At 37.3% G+C, this 14,902-nt stretch overlaps 1 protein-coding gene across 3 annotated transcripts in view; it reads left to right on the top strand.

Moving 5' to 3' along the window:
* LRP12 (LDL receptor related protein 12) overlaps window positions 1-14,902 on the top strand; it is a 91,089-nt gene that overhangs the window by 71,396 nt on the left and 4,791 nt on the right. For all 3 annotated transcript variants that reach the window (XM_006053902.4, XM_006053901.4, XM_025265161.3), the window contains 3 exons: window positions 8,258-8,460; window positions 9,758-10,862; window positions 12,359-12,491. In XM_006053902.4, the coding sequence (XP_006053964.1) occupies window positions 8,258-8,460; window positions 9,758-10,862; window positions 12,359-12,491 (1,441 nt within the window). The remainder of the gene's footprint in view (window positions 1-8,257; window positions 8,461-9,757; window positions 10,863-12,358; window positions 12,492-14,902) is intronic.

The raw sequence follows: 14,902 nt of genomic DNA, 5'->3' as shown, positions 1-14,902 counted from the left end.
CTCTGTGAGAAGTACGATTCCCTTGCCTGATGCATGGGTGGAATGTGCCATGAAAGTTACCCTTCTGCAACTGTACCAACACTGGAATCGGAACAATATGTCTGTTTTCTGCTACTTACAGTATGACTTAAGTACAAATGTGTTTCCAAAGTAACATTTTACCATAGGGGTTCCAAATATTTTTTAAACATGAAACTAGCATTTTTAGAGATTTTTCTTCTTTTAACCTAAAATTTCAACTGCAGATTAAATATGCAGCCTACCAGCTCAGTTATGTAAAACTTGGCAATTCTTGCCAGCACAGAGGAGATGACATGGAGTACTGCCGTCTGGTTCTGATCATGTGTTGGATCCTTGAGATGTCACAAAGCTACACTAAAAATCAAGCACAATATTGAAATGCAGAGTATTAGAGGTGAGCCCAACACACCTAAAGGAAGATTTCCTAAATTCTGAACTGAGTTCACAAATTTGCATTTACACAGCCAGTCTCATAAAATAAGAAAGTAATTTTAGTAATTGTCCTAGTTCTTACTGAAACCATTATCATGGTAATAACAAACTTTTAAAAGATAACATATTGACATAATATGCAAAGAAAGTCAAGTTTCACTTGTGAATATTGGTGTAATATCTTAAAAAACAGTTCAAAAGAAATTTATACCATGATCAAATGAAGTTCATTTAAACACACAATTTAGTCAATATTAGGAAACATTAAATTCATTTACCATATTAAGTCAGAGAAAAGGTGTATGATTATCTAGACACAGGTTTTAAAACTTTTTGGTAAAATGAAAATCAACATGCATACCTGAGTTTAAATAACTAAAATATAGATAAAAGAAACTAAAATTACATGCTATAAACAAATAATACTTAGAGCTCTCCTTGTAAAACTGGTTAAACTATTTAACCAGTTTATAAGCATTTTTATCCTTTCCCCGGAAGTTTGCTAGAATTCACAAAGGCCACCTTATCCTCTGTCTACCTTATCTACAGAGGATTGGATTCTGGTTCCCTGCTTGAAGCCAAGGACTAGGGTCAGGATATTTTGCTTAAGAAAGGAGGCTGAAGAAGACTTCTACTAACCACTGCTTGAACTCTCATGGAGCTGAGAGCTTAGAAAGATAGGATGACATACCATAATAAATGGGAATTTTACTAAGTCCCTTACTGATTCTGTGACACGATTGTAATACTGCTCTGAACTGCCACGTTAGGGCTGGTTTTAGAAAGGAGACCTAAACAGGAAGTTACAGAGCAGATGCTGTGGGGGAATATAGGGGGAAAAAAATTAAAAACAGCACCAAAAATCATCCTCAGAAGTTTGCAACCCCAAAATTTCTAGAATGTATGAAAAAATTTAATATTAATCAAAACAGCCAACAAAATCAAACTGTTAGTCACTCAATTGTGTCCGACTCTTTGTGACCCTATGGACTATAGCCCACCAGGCTCCTCTGTCCATGGAATTCTCCAGGCAAGAATACTGGAGTGGGTAGCCATTCCCTTCTCACAGGGATTGAACCTGCATCTCCCGCATTGCCGGCAGATTCTTTGCCATCTCAGCCACCAGGGAAGCAACTTGGAACACAGATTTACTATAGACGTTTTACACTTTAATATACTGGAGTTTTTTTTCCTTAACCTTCTTTATGCTATGAGCACTTTGGTAGTTTGGTGAAACCTATAAATCCATTCCCAGAATATTTTTAAATGTATAGAATAAAACACATAGCATTACAAAAGAAACCAGTTATTCCTGAAACACAGCTATCAGATATTTTTGCAAATACATATATGTTTATTAACAATTAGTGAGCAAGCCATGCTTTTAACAGTTACTATAATTTCAAAGTGGTTTTGAGTGTAAGTAGTTACTCTAGATATCTACTAAAACTGAAATGTAATATGAAATTTTCTATGATTTCTACTGGTGACAGTGTGAGAAGCATTATAAAAACTATTCGTAGTATGTTTATTTTCATAAGTGAAGCAATGTTAATGAAATGTTAAATTTCAGTTACAAATGGGTGAAAATAAAATTGTCGATTTTTCTACAGAATTTGAGAATTTGAAAGGGGATTAGAAACACTGAATACTTGTAGTTGGACTTAATTAGACCAAAGCGTCCCTGGTGGCTCAGTGGTAAAGAATCCACCTACCAATGCAGGAGACGTGGGTTTCATCCCTGGATCGGAAAGATCCTCTGGAGAAGGGACTAGCAACCTGTTCCAGTATTCTTGCCTGGGAAATCCCATGGACAGAGAAGCCTGGCAGACTATAGTCCATGGAGTTGTAAAAGAATGGGACATGACATAGCAGCTAAACAACAACAACAAAGACCAAAGCAGAGGGAAAGAAACTTTTTTTAAAAACCTATTAATATAGGAGAATATAGGAAAAGGAAAATGAGAAAACCCTATCCCCACCCCAAATAGAATTAAAAAAAACAAATCTCGCTTAACATTTAGAAGATAGACTATCCAGTCAGGTTTATTGGTCGGTTAACTGGTATGATCCTTCTCTAATGGGCTTTAGGAACATACCTAAAAGAGTACCAATACAGAAAATCTAAGTAATGAAGACAGGAAAAGATAAGCTACGAAATACTGATCAGAAGAGAGCTAGTGTAGGAGGGTTAATCAGTTGTAATTGACTTCAAAACAAAATATTAATAACAAGTGGAAGATAGAACCATGGTTAGATGTTCTGTACCTAATAATGCAGCCTGAAACCAAGCAAAAGCAAACTATAGGGAATTACCAAGCAAATCTGACCAAGTTTTCCTAGTCCACAATTACAGTGGAAGTTTGTAAACATATTTATCTGAATTTAAACAGGAAAACTGTAAGTAAAAATAGAGAAAATTTGATACTGATCCAGTAGACACATATATCATGTATGTGTGTGATTTTTATATCTATCTCAGTGGATAGAGAATGCACATTCCTTTTAATGACATGTGCAACATTTATTTAAAAATTGATTATACATTAAATAACAAAGGAATTCTCAATGTATTTCCAGACTACATCATTCAGATTGTGTTCTCTGACCATAACACAATTATATTGGAAAACAACAATTAAAAAGCCCATATGTTCAGAAACATATTCCTAAATAACAACTGCACCAAAGATGGAAGGCACAGTGGAACTCAAAATATTTTTAAATAGCCGTAATGAAAATATTAGATATTAAAACTGTTGAACTACAATGAAACAGCAGTTAGTGAAAAATTTACAACTTTAATGCATTGAATTAAAAATAAATGCATGGAGAGTAAAGTGGAAAATATATTAGCTCAGCATTTTCTCAAGAGTTCAGAATAAAAACTACAGGGTAATCTTTATTGACCAGAAAATAATTAAACAGAAAAAAATGAATTAAAATTAAACAGAAAAAAAATCTGTATTTATCAGAAGATAATTAAACAGAAAAAACAAAAACTGGTTTTCTGAAAAACTCAGTAAAATAAACAAAGACAGATCTCAAGGCAAGACTGAAGGAAAAAAAAAGATACAAAAACAACAAAAATGCCTATAGTTATAAATACAATAATAGAGATTTTAAGTCACAAAGGAATATCGTGAATGGTTTATATTGATACTTTTATAAATTAGATGAAATGAATCATTTTCTGAAAGTGTGTTACCAAATTGATTCAAGAAGAATTAGAAAACTAACTAATGTAATAGTCATTAAAGAAATTAAATCAACAGTCAAAATAAGATTCCACACCCAGATAATTTTACAATACCAAATAAACAGAGAAAGAAATTTTCTTAACTTGCTAAAAGGTATCTGTTCAAAAATTTTAAAAATCAAACTTTTAATGTTGAAGTTAATTTAACACAAAGGACCAAAACAAGGTTACATACTTTCACTGCTTGTACTTGAACCCTCAATCAATACAACACTCCAACAAATAGAGATTAGTGATATAAAAAAAATGAAAAGGAAGACGTAAAACTCTTATTTGCCAGTATTACACTTACCTACAAAGAAAACCCAAACAAATTTAAAGACCATAGATAGGAAAATTTAAACAGTTGTTTGAAAGTACTATGTGAAGCTTTGCCGTGAAAAATTTTACTTTCAAGGGCAAATGACTTCTAAGAAAATTTAAATTATCAAAATTGACTAATTCAAAGTTTAGGAAAAGCTGATTAAACCAAAAAGCATGAAGAAATTGAAAATCTCTACCCTAAGTCGTCTGTACTGTGAAGAAGCACAAGGCACAGATTTGTAAACAATCTGTTATATAAACTATTACAAAGCATAAAAAAAGAAAAACTGAAAACTGTTTCTCCTTATAAATGTATTTTAAGCACCCTAAATGAATACTGGAAAACCAAATCCTCATAGTGTATACGTGAAGAGACAACTACTGATTATTTCTTTTGTTCTAGGTCAGGTCCCTGATTTCATGAATCTTAAACATTTTAGTTGATTAAAAGTTGGGAGTTCCCTGGTGGCTTAGTGGTTAGAATTCCAGGCTTTCCCTGCCATGACCCAGGTTCAATCCCTGGTCAAGGAACTGAGATTCCACAAGCCACCATAAACATTAGGGGTATATATATCTTTTCTAATTAATGTTTTGTTTTCTTCCATAAATATCTAGGAGTGAAATTGCTAGATTGTATGGTAGGTCTATTTTTAGTTTTTTGAGGAACCTCCATAATGTTTTCCATGTGGTTCCACCAACAGTGCACAAAGGTGGTTCCCTTTTTTCCACATCTTGAACAACACGGCTTTGACAATAACCACTTTGACAGATGTGAGGTGGTATTTCATTGTGGTTTTGTGTTGCATTTCCCTGATGATTAGAAATGTTGAGCATCTTTTCATAATGCCTGTTGGCCATCTGTATGTCTCCTTTGGAAAAATGTCTGTTCAAATCCTCTGCCCATACTTTAATTGGGTTGTTTTTTTGATATTGAGTTGTATGAGTTCTTTGTGTAGTTTGGATAATTAACCCCTTATTGGACATGTCATTTGCAAATATCTTCTCCCATTCAGCACAGCCACTGTGGAAAACAGCACGTAAGTTCTTCAAAAAATGAAAAACAGAACTACCACACAACCCTGCAGTTCCACTCTTCTTACCCAAAGAAAATGAAAAAAATAATTTGAAAAGATAAATGCATCCCAGTGTTCATAGCAACATTATTTATAGTAGCCAAGACATGAAATACAGATAAATAGATAAAAATGATGTGGGGGTGTGTGTATGGTGGTGGAATATTTCTCAGCCATAAAAAAGAATGAAATTTTGCTATTTCCAACAGTGTGGATAGACCTACAGGATATTATGCTTAGTGAAATAAGTCAGACAGAGAAAGACACATACTGTATATTTTTAGTTTATGTGGAATCTGAAAAATAAAACACATTAGTGAATATAACAAAACAGAAACATTCTCACAAATACAGAGAACAAACTAGTGGTTACCAGTGGAGAGGGATAAGATAAGTGGAGGACTATTGAGGTACAAACTACTATATATAAAATTAAAAAGTTACAAGGATGTAATGTACAGCACAGAAGAATATAGCCAATATGTAATAATAATTTTATATGGAGTATAGGGCTAGTCAAGGCTATGGTTTTTCCTGTGGTCATATATGGATGTGAGAGTTGGACTGTGAAGAAGTCTGAGCGCCAAAGAATAGATGCTTTTGAACTGTGGTGTTGGAGAAGACTCTTGTGAGTCCCTCGGACTGCAAGGAGATCCAACCAGTCCATTCTGAAGGAGATCAGCCCTGGGATTTCTTTAGAAGGAATGATGCTAAAGCTGAAACTCCAATACTTTGGCCACCTCATGTGAAGAGTTGACTCATTGGAAAAGACTCTGATGCTGGGAGGGATTGGGGGCAAGAGAAGAAGGGGAGGACAGAGGATGAGATGTCTGGATGGCATCACTGACTCGATGGACGTGAGTCTCAGTGAACTCCGGGAGTTGGTGATGGACAGGGAGGCCTGGTGTGCTGCGATTCATGGGGTCGCAAAGAGTCGGACACAACTGAGCGACTGATCTGATCTGATCTGATCTGATCTGATAAGCTATAAAAATATCAAGTTACTGTGTTGTATCCCTGAAACTAATATAATGTTGTAAGTCAACCATACTTCAAAAAAAACCTGTCTAAGTAACAGATACCATTAAGAAAGTGAAAGCAATCCATGGATAGAGAAAATATTAGCAATATACATATCTAATAAAGTACTTGGATCCAGAATGTACAAAGAATTTTTATAGCTCAAATTTTTTTAAAAGGACAAGAGACTTGAACAGACACTTCAAAGAAGATATAAGAATGTCCAATAAGCACATGAAAAGATGTTCAACATCATTGGTCTTTCAGGAAATGCACATAAAACAACCATGAGAGATGCCATTTCATGCCCAGTAATGGCTGAAATTCAAAATACTTTTAGCACCAACTAAATTTAGCATCAAATTCAGCACCACAGGTAGCACCGACTACTGGGGAGAATGTGGGTGTGAGTGGTTGTACATATATATCTTGTGTAACCTACATGCCTCAAAAAGATACATTTAAAAGTGAAAGTGATAGTTGATCAGTTATGTCCAATTCTTCATGACGCCATGGACTGTAGCCCACCAGGCTCCTCCATCCATGGAATTCTCCAGGTAAGAATACTAGAGTGAGTAGCCATTACCTTCTCTAGGGAATCTTCCCAACCCAAGGATCGAAACTGAGTCTCCTGCATTGCAGGCAGATTGTTTACCGTCCAAGCCACCAGGGAAGCCCCACATGTTTATAAAGAGTTCTTGAATAAGAATACATTTCACTGTACAAAGGGTATAACAGTGTGATTCACAGGAAAAGAAATAGAAATATCTAATAAACATAGGAAAAGTGTTTCAATCTCAGTAAATAAGGAAATGGAGACTAGAACAATGCTAAATTTATTTTATGCACCTAATTGGAAACAAATCTTTGGAAATAAAATGTTTCCTTTTGCCAGAGTTGTAGGGTATAAGGTATTTTTTCACACACATTCAGTGGAATTGTGAGTTGGTATAAACATTTTCTCAATGCCACCATCAACTTTAAAGTGGAATTGTATGCTTGGCTCTAACAATTCTACTTCTAGAAAAAGCTATCCTACAGAAATACTTGCTTATGTGTGTATGGAGAGAACATGTATGAGAATTCCTTAAAACATTGTTCATAATAGTGAAAAACTGGAAGCAGTCAAAGTGTCAGCCTTTGTTCTAGTTACACAGAATATTTAAAGAGGAAATAGCCTGGTGTAATAATCCTCGGATAATTAACTTTATCATCACTTGGCTTAAGGCAGAGGCAAGGAATCTCACTTTTTGGCTAATTTTTTATGTGCTTCTTATTTGTTCTGTCCTTTGCGTACATGCTCGGTTCCTCAGCCATGTCTGACTTTTTGTGACCACGTGGACTACAGCCCATCAGGCTCCTCTGTCCGTTCTTCCCAGCCAAGCATAGTGGAGTGGGTTGCCATTTCCTCCTCCAGGGGATCTTCTCAACCCAGGAGTCAAACCCACGTCTCTAGCATCTCCAGCATTGGCAGGTGGATTCTTTACCACAGAGCCACTTGGGAAGCCCCTTTCTGTCCTTTATTTGTGCCCGTGTTTTACAAACTATAAGATAACATTTGGCTATAAATCATTTATGTAGAAAAGTATTCCCAAACTCAGGGACTTGTCACTGAAGTTTTTTCTTTGTTCATTTTTAACTTCTTTACTTGGCTCAGGTTGGTGCTATTTGCTCTCCTGAAAATGTGACCTATAAACTTTTCATTATGCAAGCAGATTAACCAGTCTTAAGGGAAGGCTGACTTCCTCTGTGTCCTTCAGTTCATTGAATTATGGAGTGGTGTTCCTGGTCCAAACAGAGAACAATTTAGAGTATTAGAAATTAGAAGTGGTCCTTCTTAAAGACATACAGGGAGAAGAAAAAGGTGCCGTGCCAACTATCTCCTGTTTTTTTAGCATTATTTTGGAACTTTGTGTTACTTATGAAGAAGTATTATTCTGGAATCTGGGAAAGAGATATAAATATTAGGAACACAGAAGTATTATTGTTATTATTTTTTGATGATACAGTTGTGTACTAAGAAGAGCCAGGAGAATCAGTGGATATTTAGAGGCTTATAATAAAGTTCTCGGTTATTTTGATTTTTTTTTTAATGAAATTTTTTTCCAAAATTTCCTTTCAACAGCCTTTTCTGACTTTTTATTTGTAGTTTTCAGGATTTTGATATTCAAGGCTCCAGAAGATGCAGTTTGGACTGGTTGACAATAGAAACATACAAGAATATTGAAAGCTACAGAGCCTGTGGTTCCACAATCCCACCGCCGTACATTTCTTCCCAAGACCACGTCTGGATCAGGTTCCATTCCGATGACAGTATCTCTAGGAAGGGTTTCAGGCTGGCATACTTTTCAGGTGTGTTTTTATATAAGAAGAAAGGTTTGGAACAGAATTCTATCAAATTAACTCCTCAATCACTTCAGGACTTGCCTTCGCCTTCTAAACAACGTCCATTTTATTGTGACTAAATACCAAGACAGCTGAGATTGCAGAATTCGAGGCAAATTCTAGGTGCCCTAGAGTTAGGTCTCCAAAAGGCATTTTGTATAATCCTAATAGAATGGTTAATTTTATACACTAAAGTCAGTCTTTTTAAATATTTTGAATATATTTATTTTAAAAGGAACTTTTTTCCCCTCAAGTGTTCACCCGTATCCTGCATGTTATTTCAGAATGTATTTTTGTGTGTTACCATTATCTTTACACCTTCAAAGAAAAGACACAATCAATTTTACTTTCATAGTTTGTAGTATCAGAAGTCTTCTTTTGCTAGTTCTTAAACTTTATCTGAATAGTGTGACCAGATCATAAAAATACGAAGAACTCAGAGCATTAGAGTCCCGTAGATTTTTGCTGTAAATAACTTTATATTTTTCTGAAATTAACATGGTCACCTTTAGCAACATATGCTACTTTTTCTCTTTTTTATTAAAAGCACATCTTTGTAATAATTACTTTGTTCTGAAGCATTTTCTGTCACCTATTTGCCAGTAAATAAGTTGTTGATGGAGAGGAAAGCCTTGGGCTGACATCATCAGTGTGGACTGTAGGATGCTAATGTTTAGTTTTCTTTCCCTATCTCATTCTTGATATATATTTAGGATAGTCTACTAAACAATTAGAATTCTATGAACATTTCAGTTCTTTTCTCTCTCCTTTCCCATACTCTTGAGTCTAGATTAATGGACTTGCAAGATATTGCGTATATGTACATAAATATATATAAATAAATAGAAAAGAATATTAAAATGGATTTGAAAAGGTGATTATTATGGAGGAGTTTTTCTTAATTTCAAAATGTTTATTCAGTAGGGTATTTAAAATTCTTAGGCAATATATACTACTGGCGCATATATCTTACATCACTTTACTAAATGTTCTGTAGCAAAGCAGCTTCTGCAAAAACAGAATCAGTCCTTTATCTTTAGGTCAGCTGCAGAGATCTTCATGGAACAAATCATAAGTATTATTTAATTAAAATTTTGAGTAATCAGTAAGCCAGTATTAATTAAATTTTTTGCTTAAGCCCAGCTATCACCTGAGCTAATTAACATTTACGATAAAAATACCACTTGCTGTTACATATCCTTTAAAGAATATGTTTTTTTTCCCTCCTTACCTCTCCATCTCCCTCCTCTCACTGACCTCCCAGGGAAATCTGAAGAACCAAACTGTGCTTGTGACCAGTTTCGCTGTGGAAATGGAAAGTGTATACCAGCAGCCTGGAAATGCAACAACATGGATGAATGTGGAGACAGTTCTGATGAAGAGATCTGTGCCAGAGAAGCGAATCCTCCAACATCTGCCTCCTTCCAGCCCTGTGCTTACAACCAGTTCCAGTGTCTGTCTCGGTTTACCAAAGTCTACACCTGCCTTCCCGAGTCTTTAAAATGCGATGGCAACATTGACTGCCTTGACCTCGGAGATGAGATCGACTGTGATGTGCCCACTTGTGGGCAGTGGTTAAAATATTTTTATGGTACTTTTAATTCTCCCAATTATCCAGACTTTTATCCTCCCGGAAGCAATTGCACCTGGTTAATAGACACTGGTGATCACCGCAAAGTCATCTTACGCTTCACAGACTTTAAACTTGATGGTACTGGTTATGGTGATTATGTCAAAATATACGATGGATTAGAGGAGAATCCGCACAAGCTTCTGCGTGTGTTGACCGCTTTTGATTCTCACGCGCCTCTCACTGTAGTGTCTTCTTCTGGACAGATAAGGGTCCATTTCTGCGCCGATAAAGTCAACGCGGCCAGGGGCTTTAATGCTACTTACCAGGTAGATGGCTTCTGTCTGCCGTGGGAGATCCCCTGCGGAGGGAACTGGGGCTGCTACACCGAGCAGCAGCGCTGTGATGGCTACTGGCATTGCCCAAACGGGCGGGACGAGATCAACTGTACCGTGTGCCAGAAGGAGGAGTTCCCGTGTTCCCGGAATGGCGTCTGCTACCCTCGCTCCGATCGCTGCAACTACCAGAACCACTGCCCAAATGGCTCCGATGAAAAAAACTGCTTCTTTTGCCAGCCAGGAAATTTTCATTGTAAAAACAACCGGTGTGTGTTTGAAAGCTGGGTGTGTGACTCTCAGGACGACTGCGGCGACGGCAGCGACGAGGAGAACTGCCCGGTGATCGTGCCAACCCGGGTCATCACCGCCGCCGTCATCGGGAGCCTCATCTGCGGCCTGCTGCTGGTCATTGCCTTGGGGTGCACCTGTAAGCTTTATTCTCTGAGAATGTTTGAACGAAGGTCAGTATCAAGACAGAGCTATGGTGTTGCGTGCTCTGTACAGTAAAAACATGGCCCAGATATTTACAACACATTTTTTAAGGAGATGAGCAATATATTTTTGTTACACTATTGGAGACAGAGCTACCTATTGTCTGTGATTTATAAAATTACTATGAAAAGCATATGACTCAAAAGGTTAATAAGCACATTAAAAAAACAAACACTTAAGAGTTAATGAGGTGAGAAAAGGCAGACTGTAGTGTTTTCAGATTAACGTGTTTTATAGGAATTTTGCAAGCTGTAATTCTTGGTCGTGGTGCTTTAACCTGAGTTTTTATAAATATTAATTCAACAATTCCAGACATTTGAGAGCCTTCTATGTTCAAAGCAGTATATGGGTGAATAGAGCAATGAGTAGGAGTAATCTCACAGGCAGTTTACAGTTAGAAGGAAGGAACTGGTGGGTAGAATTAAATGACAAAACATATAAATGCTGTAAGAGCTATAAAATAAAGTGGTATAAAAGTCAGAGGACCTCAGTTAAGTAAGAAGTGGTTCAGCGTGAAAGGGTGGCCCTCAGGGAGAGCCGTCTTCCACGTGGCAGAGGAGAGACCTGGAGAAGTTGATGGCAGAGAGGTCTTCTAGAAAGCTCCTGTGGAGACCATGACCATCAGCCCCAGAAGAGTTGCAAGTAATACATACAACAAAGAAGTCACATACCAGACAGCCAAGAACAGATGCACAGTATCAAAACAACCATATGCTTCTTACTTGGCATAAGTGGCCAGAAATGTTTTACTACATTGCAACATAAAACCAAGTAAGCAACATAAAGAGTGGTAAAGAACCCACCTGCAGTGCAGGACATGTCAGAGACCTGGGTTTGATCCCTGGGTAGGGAAGATCCCCTGGAGGAGGGCATGGCAGCCCACTCCAGTATTCTTGCCTGGAGAAGCCCCATGGACTGAGGAGTGTGGAGGATTACAGTCCATAGAGTCGCAAAGAGTCGGACACGACTGAAAGGACTTAGCGCGCGCACACACACACACAAGAGCACAGTGAAGACCGGAGGTCTTGAGTTTAAGAACAGGTTATTCCAGAATGGGTTTTGGCAACTCATTTCACTGTTTTCCTTACCTGAAAAGTAAATGTGTTGGACTTGACGAATAAAGTATCTTCTAAGAATATTCAAATACTTTCACCTCAAGCCCCTCTGATCTCAGAAGGGTAAAGATCTAGTAGTTTTATCTTTTACAGGGATATTTAATTTATTAAAACTTAGTGATCCAGACCCCTAGTGTAAAACCACATGAGGCTGGACTGTCCGCTTCATCTCTGTGTTCTCAGTGTAGGGTAGTATAGATACTCACCAAATGTTGACTGATTCTGCTTTACAAATGAACAAATATATTAAAATTCAGATTGTTTTAATTGTTGATAATTAAAGAATTACTGTTTTGGCGTGCCCTTTTTTTTTTTTTTAAACTCCTTTCATCCGTCTATTTCTCTCAAAGATCATTTGAAACACAGTTGTCCAGAGTGGAAGCAGAATTGTTAAGAAGAGAAGCTCCTCCCTCTTATGGACAATTGATTGCTCAGGGTTTAATTCCACCAGTTGAAGATTTTCCTGTTTGTTCACCTAATCAGGTATGTTACACTTTGTGATTTCTGTTTCAGTACCTCTTAAAATGAAGTCTATACTTACATGTAATGGTGAAGGACCCTCGATTGTGTCAGAATTTTTGCAGTTGAGTCAAGAATTAAATAAATGGAAGATTTGAAATTATACGGTTGACTCCTGAACAGTGTGAGGGTTAGGGGCGTCAGTGCTCCATGCAGGTGAAAATTCACATGTAACTTTATAGTTGAGCTTCCCAGGTGGCCCAATGGTAAAGAATCCACCTGCCAATGCAGGAGATGCAGATTCGATCCCTGGGTTGGGAAGATCCCCTGGAGAAGGAAATGGCAACCCACTCCAGTATTCTTGCCTGAGAAATCCCATGGACAGAGGAGCCTGGTGGGCTACAATCCATGGGGTCACAAAAGAACTGGACATAACTGAGCAACTAAACAACTCTATAGTCAGCCTTCTGTCTAGAGTTCAGTGTCCACAAATTCAACCAACCATAGATGGTGTGGTGCTGTAGTATTTGCCATTGACAAAAAATCCGTAAATAAGTGCAGCTGGGTAAGCCCATGTTTTTCATGGGTTTACTCTAGTTGTTTCCTTATATTTTAACAAATTCAAAAGTAAAGTTTTCATTCTTTACTTCTTATTTGGTTACGTGATTCTTAAGCATTTTAATGTTTGCTGCTGCTGCTAAGTCACTTCAGTTGTGTCCGACTCTGTGCGACCCCATAGACGGCAGCCCACCAGGCTCCCCTGTCCCTGGGATTCTCCAGGCAAGAACACTGGAGTGGGTTGCCATTTCTTTCTCCAATGCATGAAAGTGAAAAGTGAAAGTGAAGTCGCTCAGTCGTGCCTGACCCTCAGCGACCCCATGGACTGCAGCCTTCCAGGCTCCTCTGTCAGTGGGATTTTCCAGGCAAGAGTACTGGAGTGGGGTGCCATTGCCTTCTCCGATTTTAATGTTTAGGATGTGCTTAGTCACTCAGTCTTGTCTGACTCTTTGCGACCCCATAGTCTGTAACCCACCAGGCTTCTCTGTCCATGGGGTTCTCCATGCAAGAATATTGGAGAGGGTTGCCATACCCTTCTCCAGGAGATCTTCCCCACCCAGGAATCGAACCCATGTCTCTCATATTTCCTGTATTGCCAAGTGGGTTCTTTACCACTAGCGCCACCTGGGAAGCCCTAATGTTTAAAATAATTTAGTACACTGAAATTCAAAAGTAAAGTCTGACAACTTATTTTTTACTTGAACTATTTCAAAGATTTAAGAATAAATACTAAAGTTGATATGCTTAGAAATACGTTAGTAACGTGCAAGATTAAAATAAGTCATTGAAATGAAGTTAATATCTCTACCTGCCTTGAGAGAAAACCTCTTCACAGCTGAATTTTACAGTGCTTAAAAATCCATATCATTTTCTTTAAATAGTGACTCATTCTTTTTTAAATTTTTTTAGTTTATTTGGAGTATACCCAGTTAACAATGTTATGAAAGTTTCAGGTGGACGGCAGAGGGATTCAACCATATATATTTATGTATCCATTCTCCCCCAAACTCCCCTCCCATATAGTCATTCTTTATTAATGTTGCTGAATTCTTTAAATTTTTGTTAGCAATTTTTTATTGAAGTGTAGTTTATTTACAGTGTTGTCTTAGTTTCCAGTATACAGCAAAGTGATTCAGTTATATACATAGTTATATACATTCTTTTTCATATTTTTTTCCGTAATAGGTTATTACAAGATGTTGAATGTAGTTCCTGGCAATTGCTTTTTAAATTTCTTTTTCAATTCTTAAAGTTGTGCCAGGGTTCATAAGGCCATAAAGGTTTATACATTTAAAATGTAAATTCATCATGAAATAATTCTAAAAATTGTTCCCAGTATCAGAATTAAGAAAAATTGTTAGACATTGTTTTCCCAGTGATTGAAAGTGAAAGTCGCTCAGTCGTGTCTGACTCTTCGCAGCTCCATGGATAATCCATGGAATTCTCCAGGCCAGAATACTTGAGTGGGTAGCTGTTTCCTTCTCCAGGGGATCTTCCCAACCTAGGGATTGAACCCAGATCTCCTGCTTTGCAGGTGGCTTCTTTCCCAGCTGAGCCACCAGGAAAGCCCAGTGATTAATTCCATTCAAAATGAAAGCCCATTTCCTTTTTGATAAATGAGATTTCTGATTGCAATCTGTCACCTTATTTGAGTCTTTTTAGGAAATCTTTGTGAGAATTTATAGTTTTAAAACATTTCTCTGGATATAATTTGCTAAGTAAATAATTCAGAATTTCCACTGGTTAAAATTCTGTGTGCAACATAGGAAGAACCTACATTGTGGCTTTTTCATAATATATTGTTGGTTCTGCCATGGGGAAGGGTTCTTTTTAGGTAGGAATTCAGAGAATGGTTAATTCCACGCATGCCCCTCTAC

Source organism: Bubalus bubalis, chromosome 15 (assembly GCF_019923935.1).
Source record: "Bubalus bubalis isolate 160015118507 breed Murrah chromosome 15, NDDB_SH_1, whole genome shotgun sequence".
Taxonomy (NCBI): Eukaryota; Metazoa; Chordata; class Mammalia; order Artiodactyla; family Bovidae; genus Bubalus; species Bubalus bubalis.
This window is presented reverse-complemented; position numbering and strand designations above follow the sequence as displayed.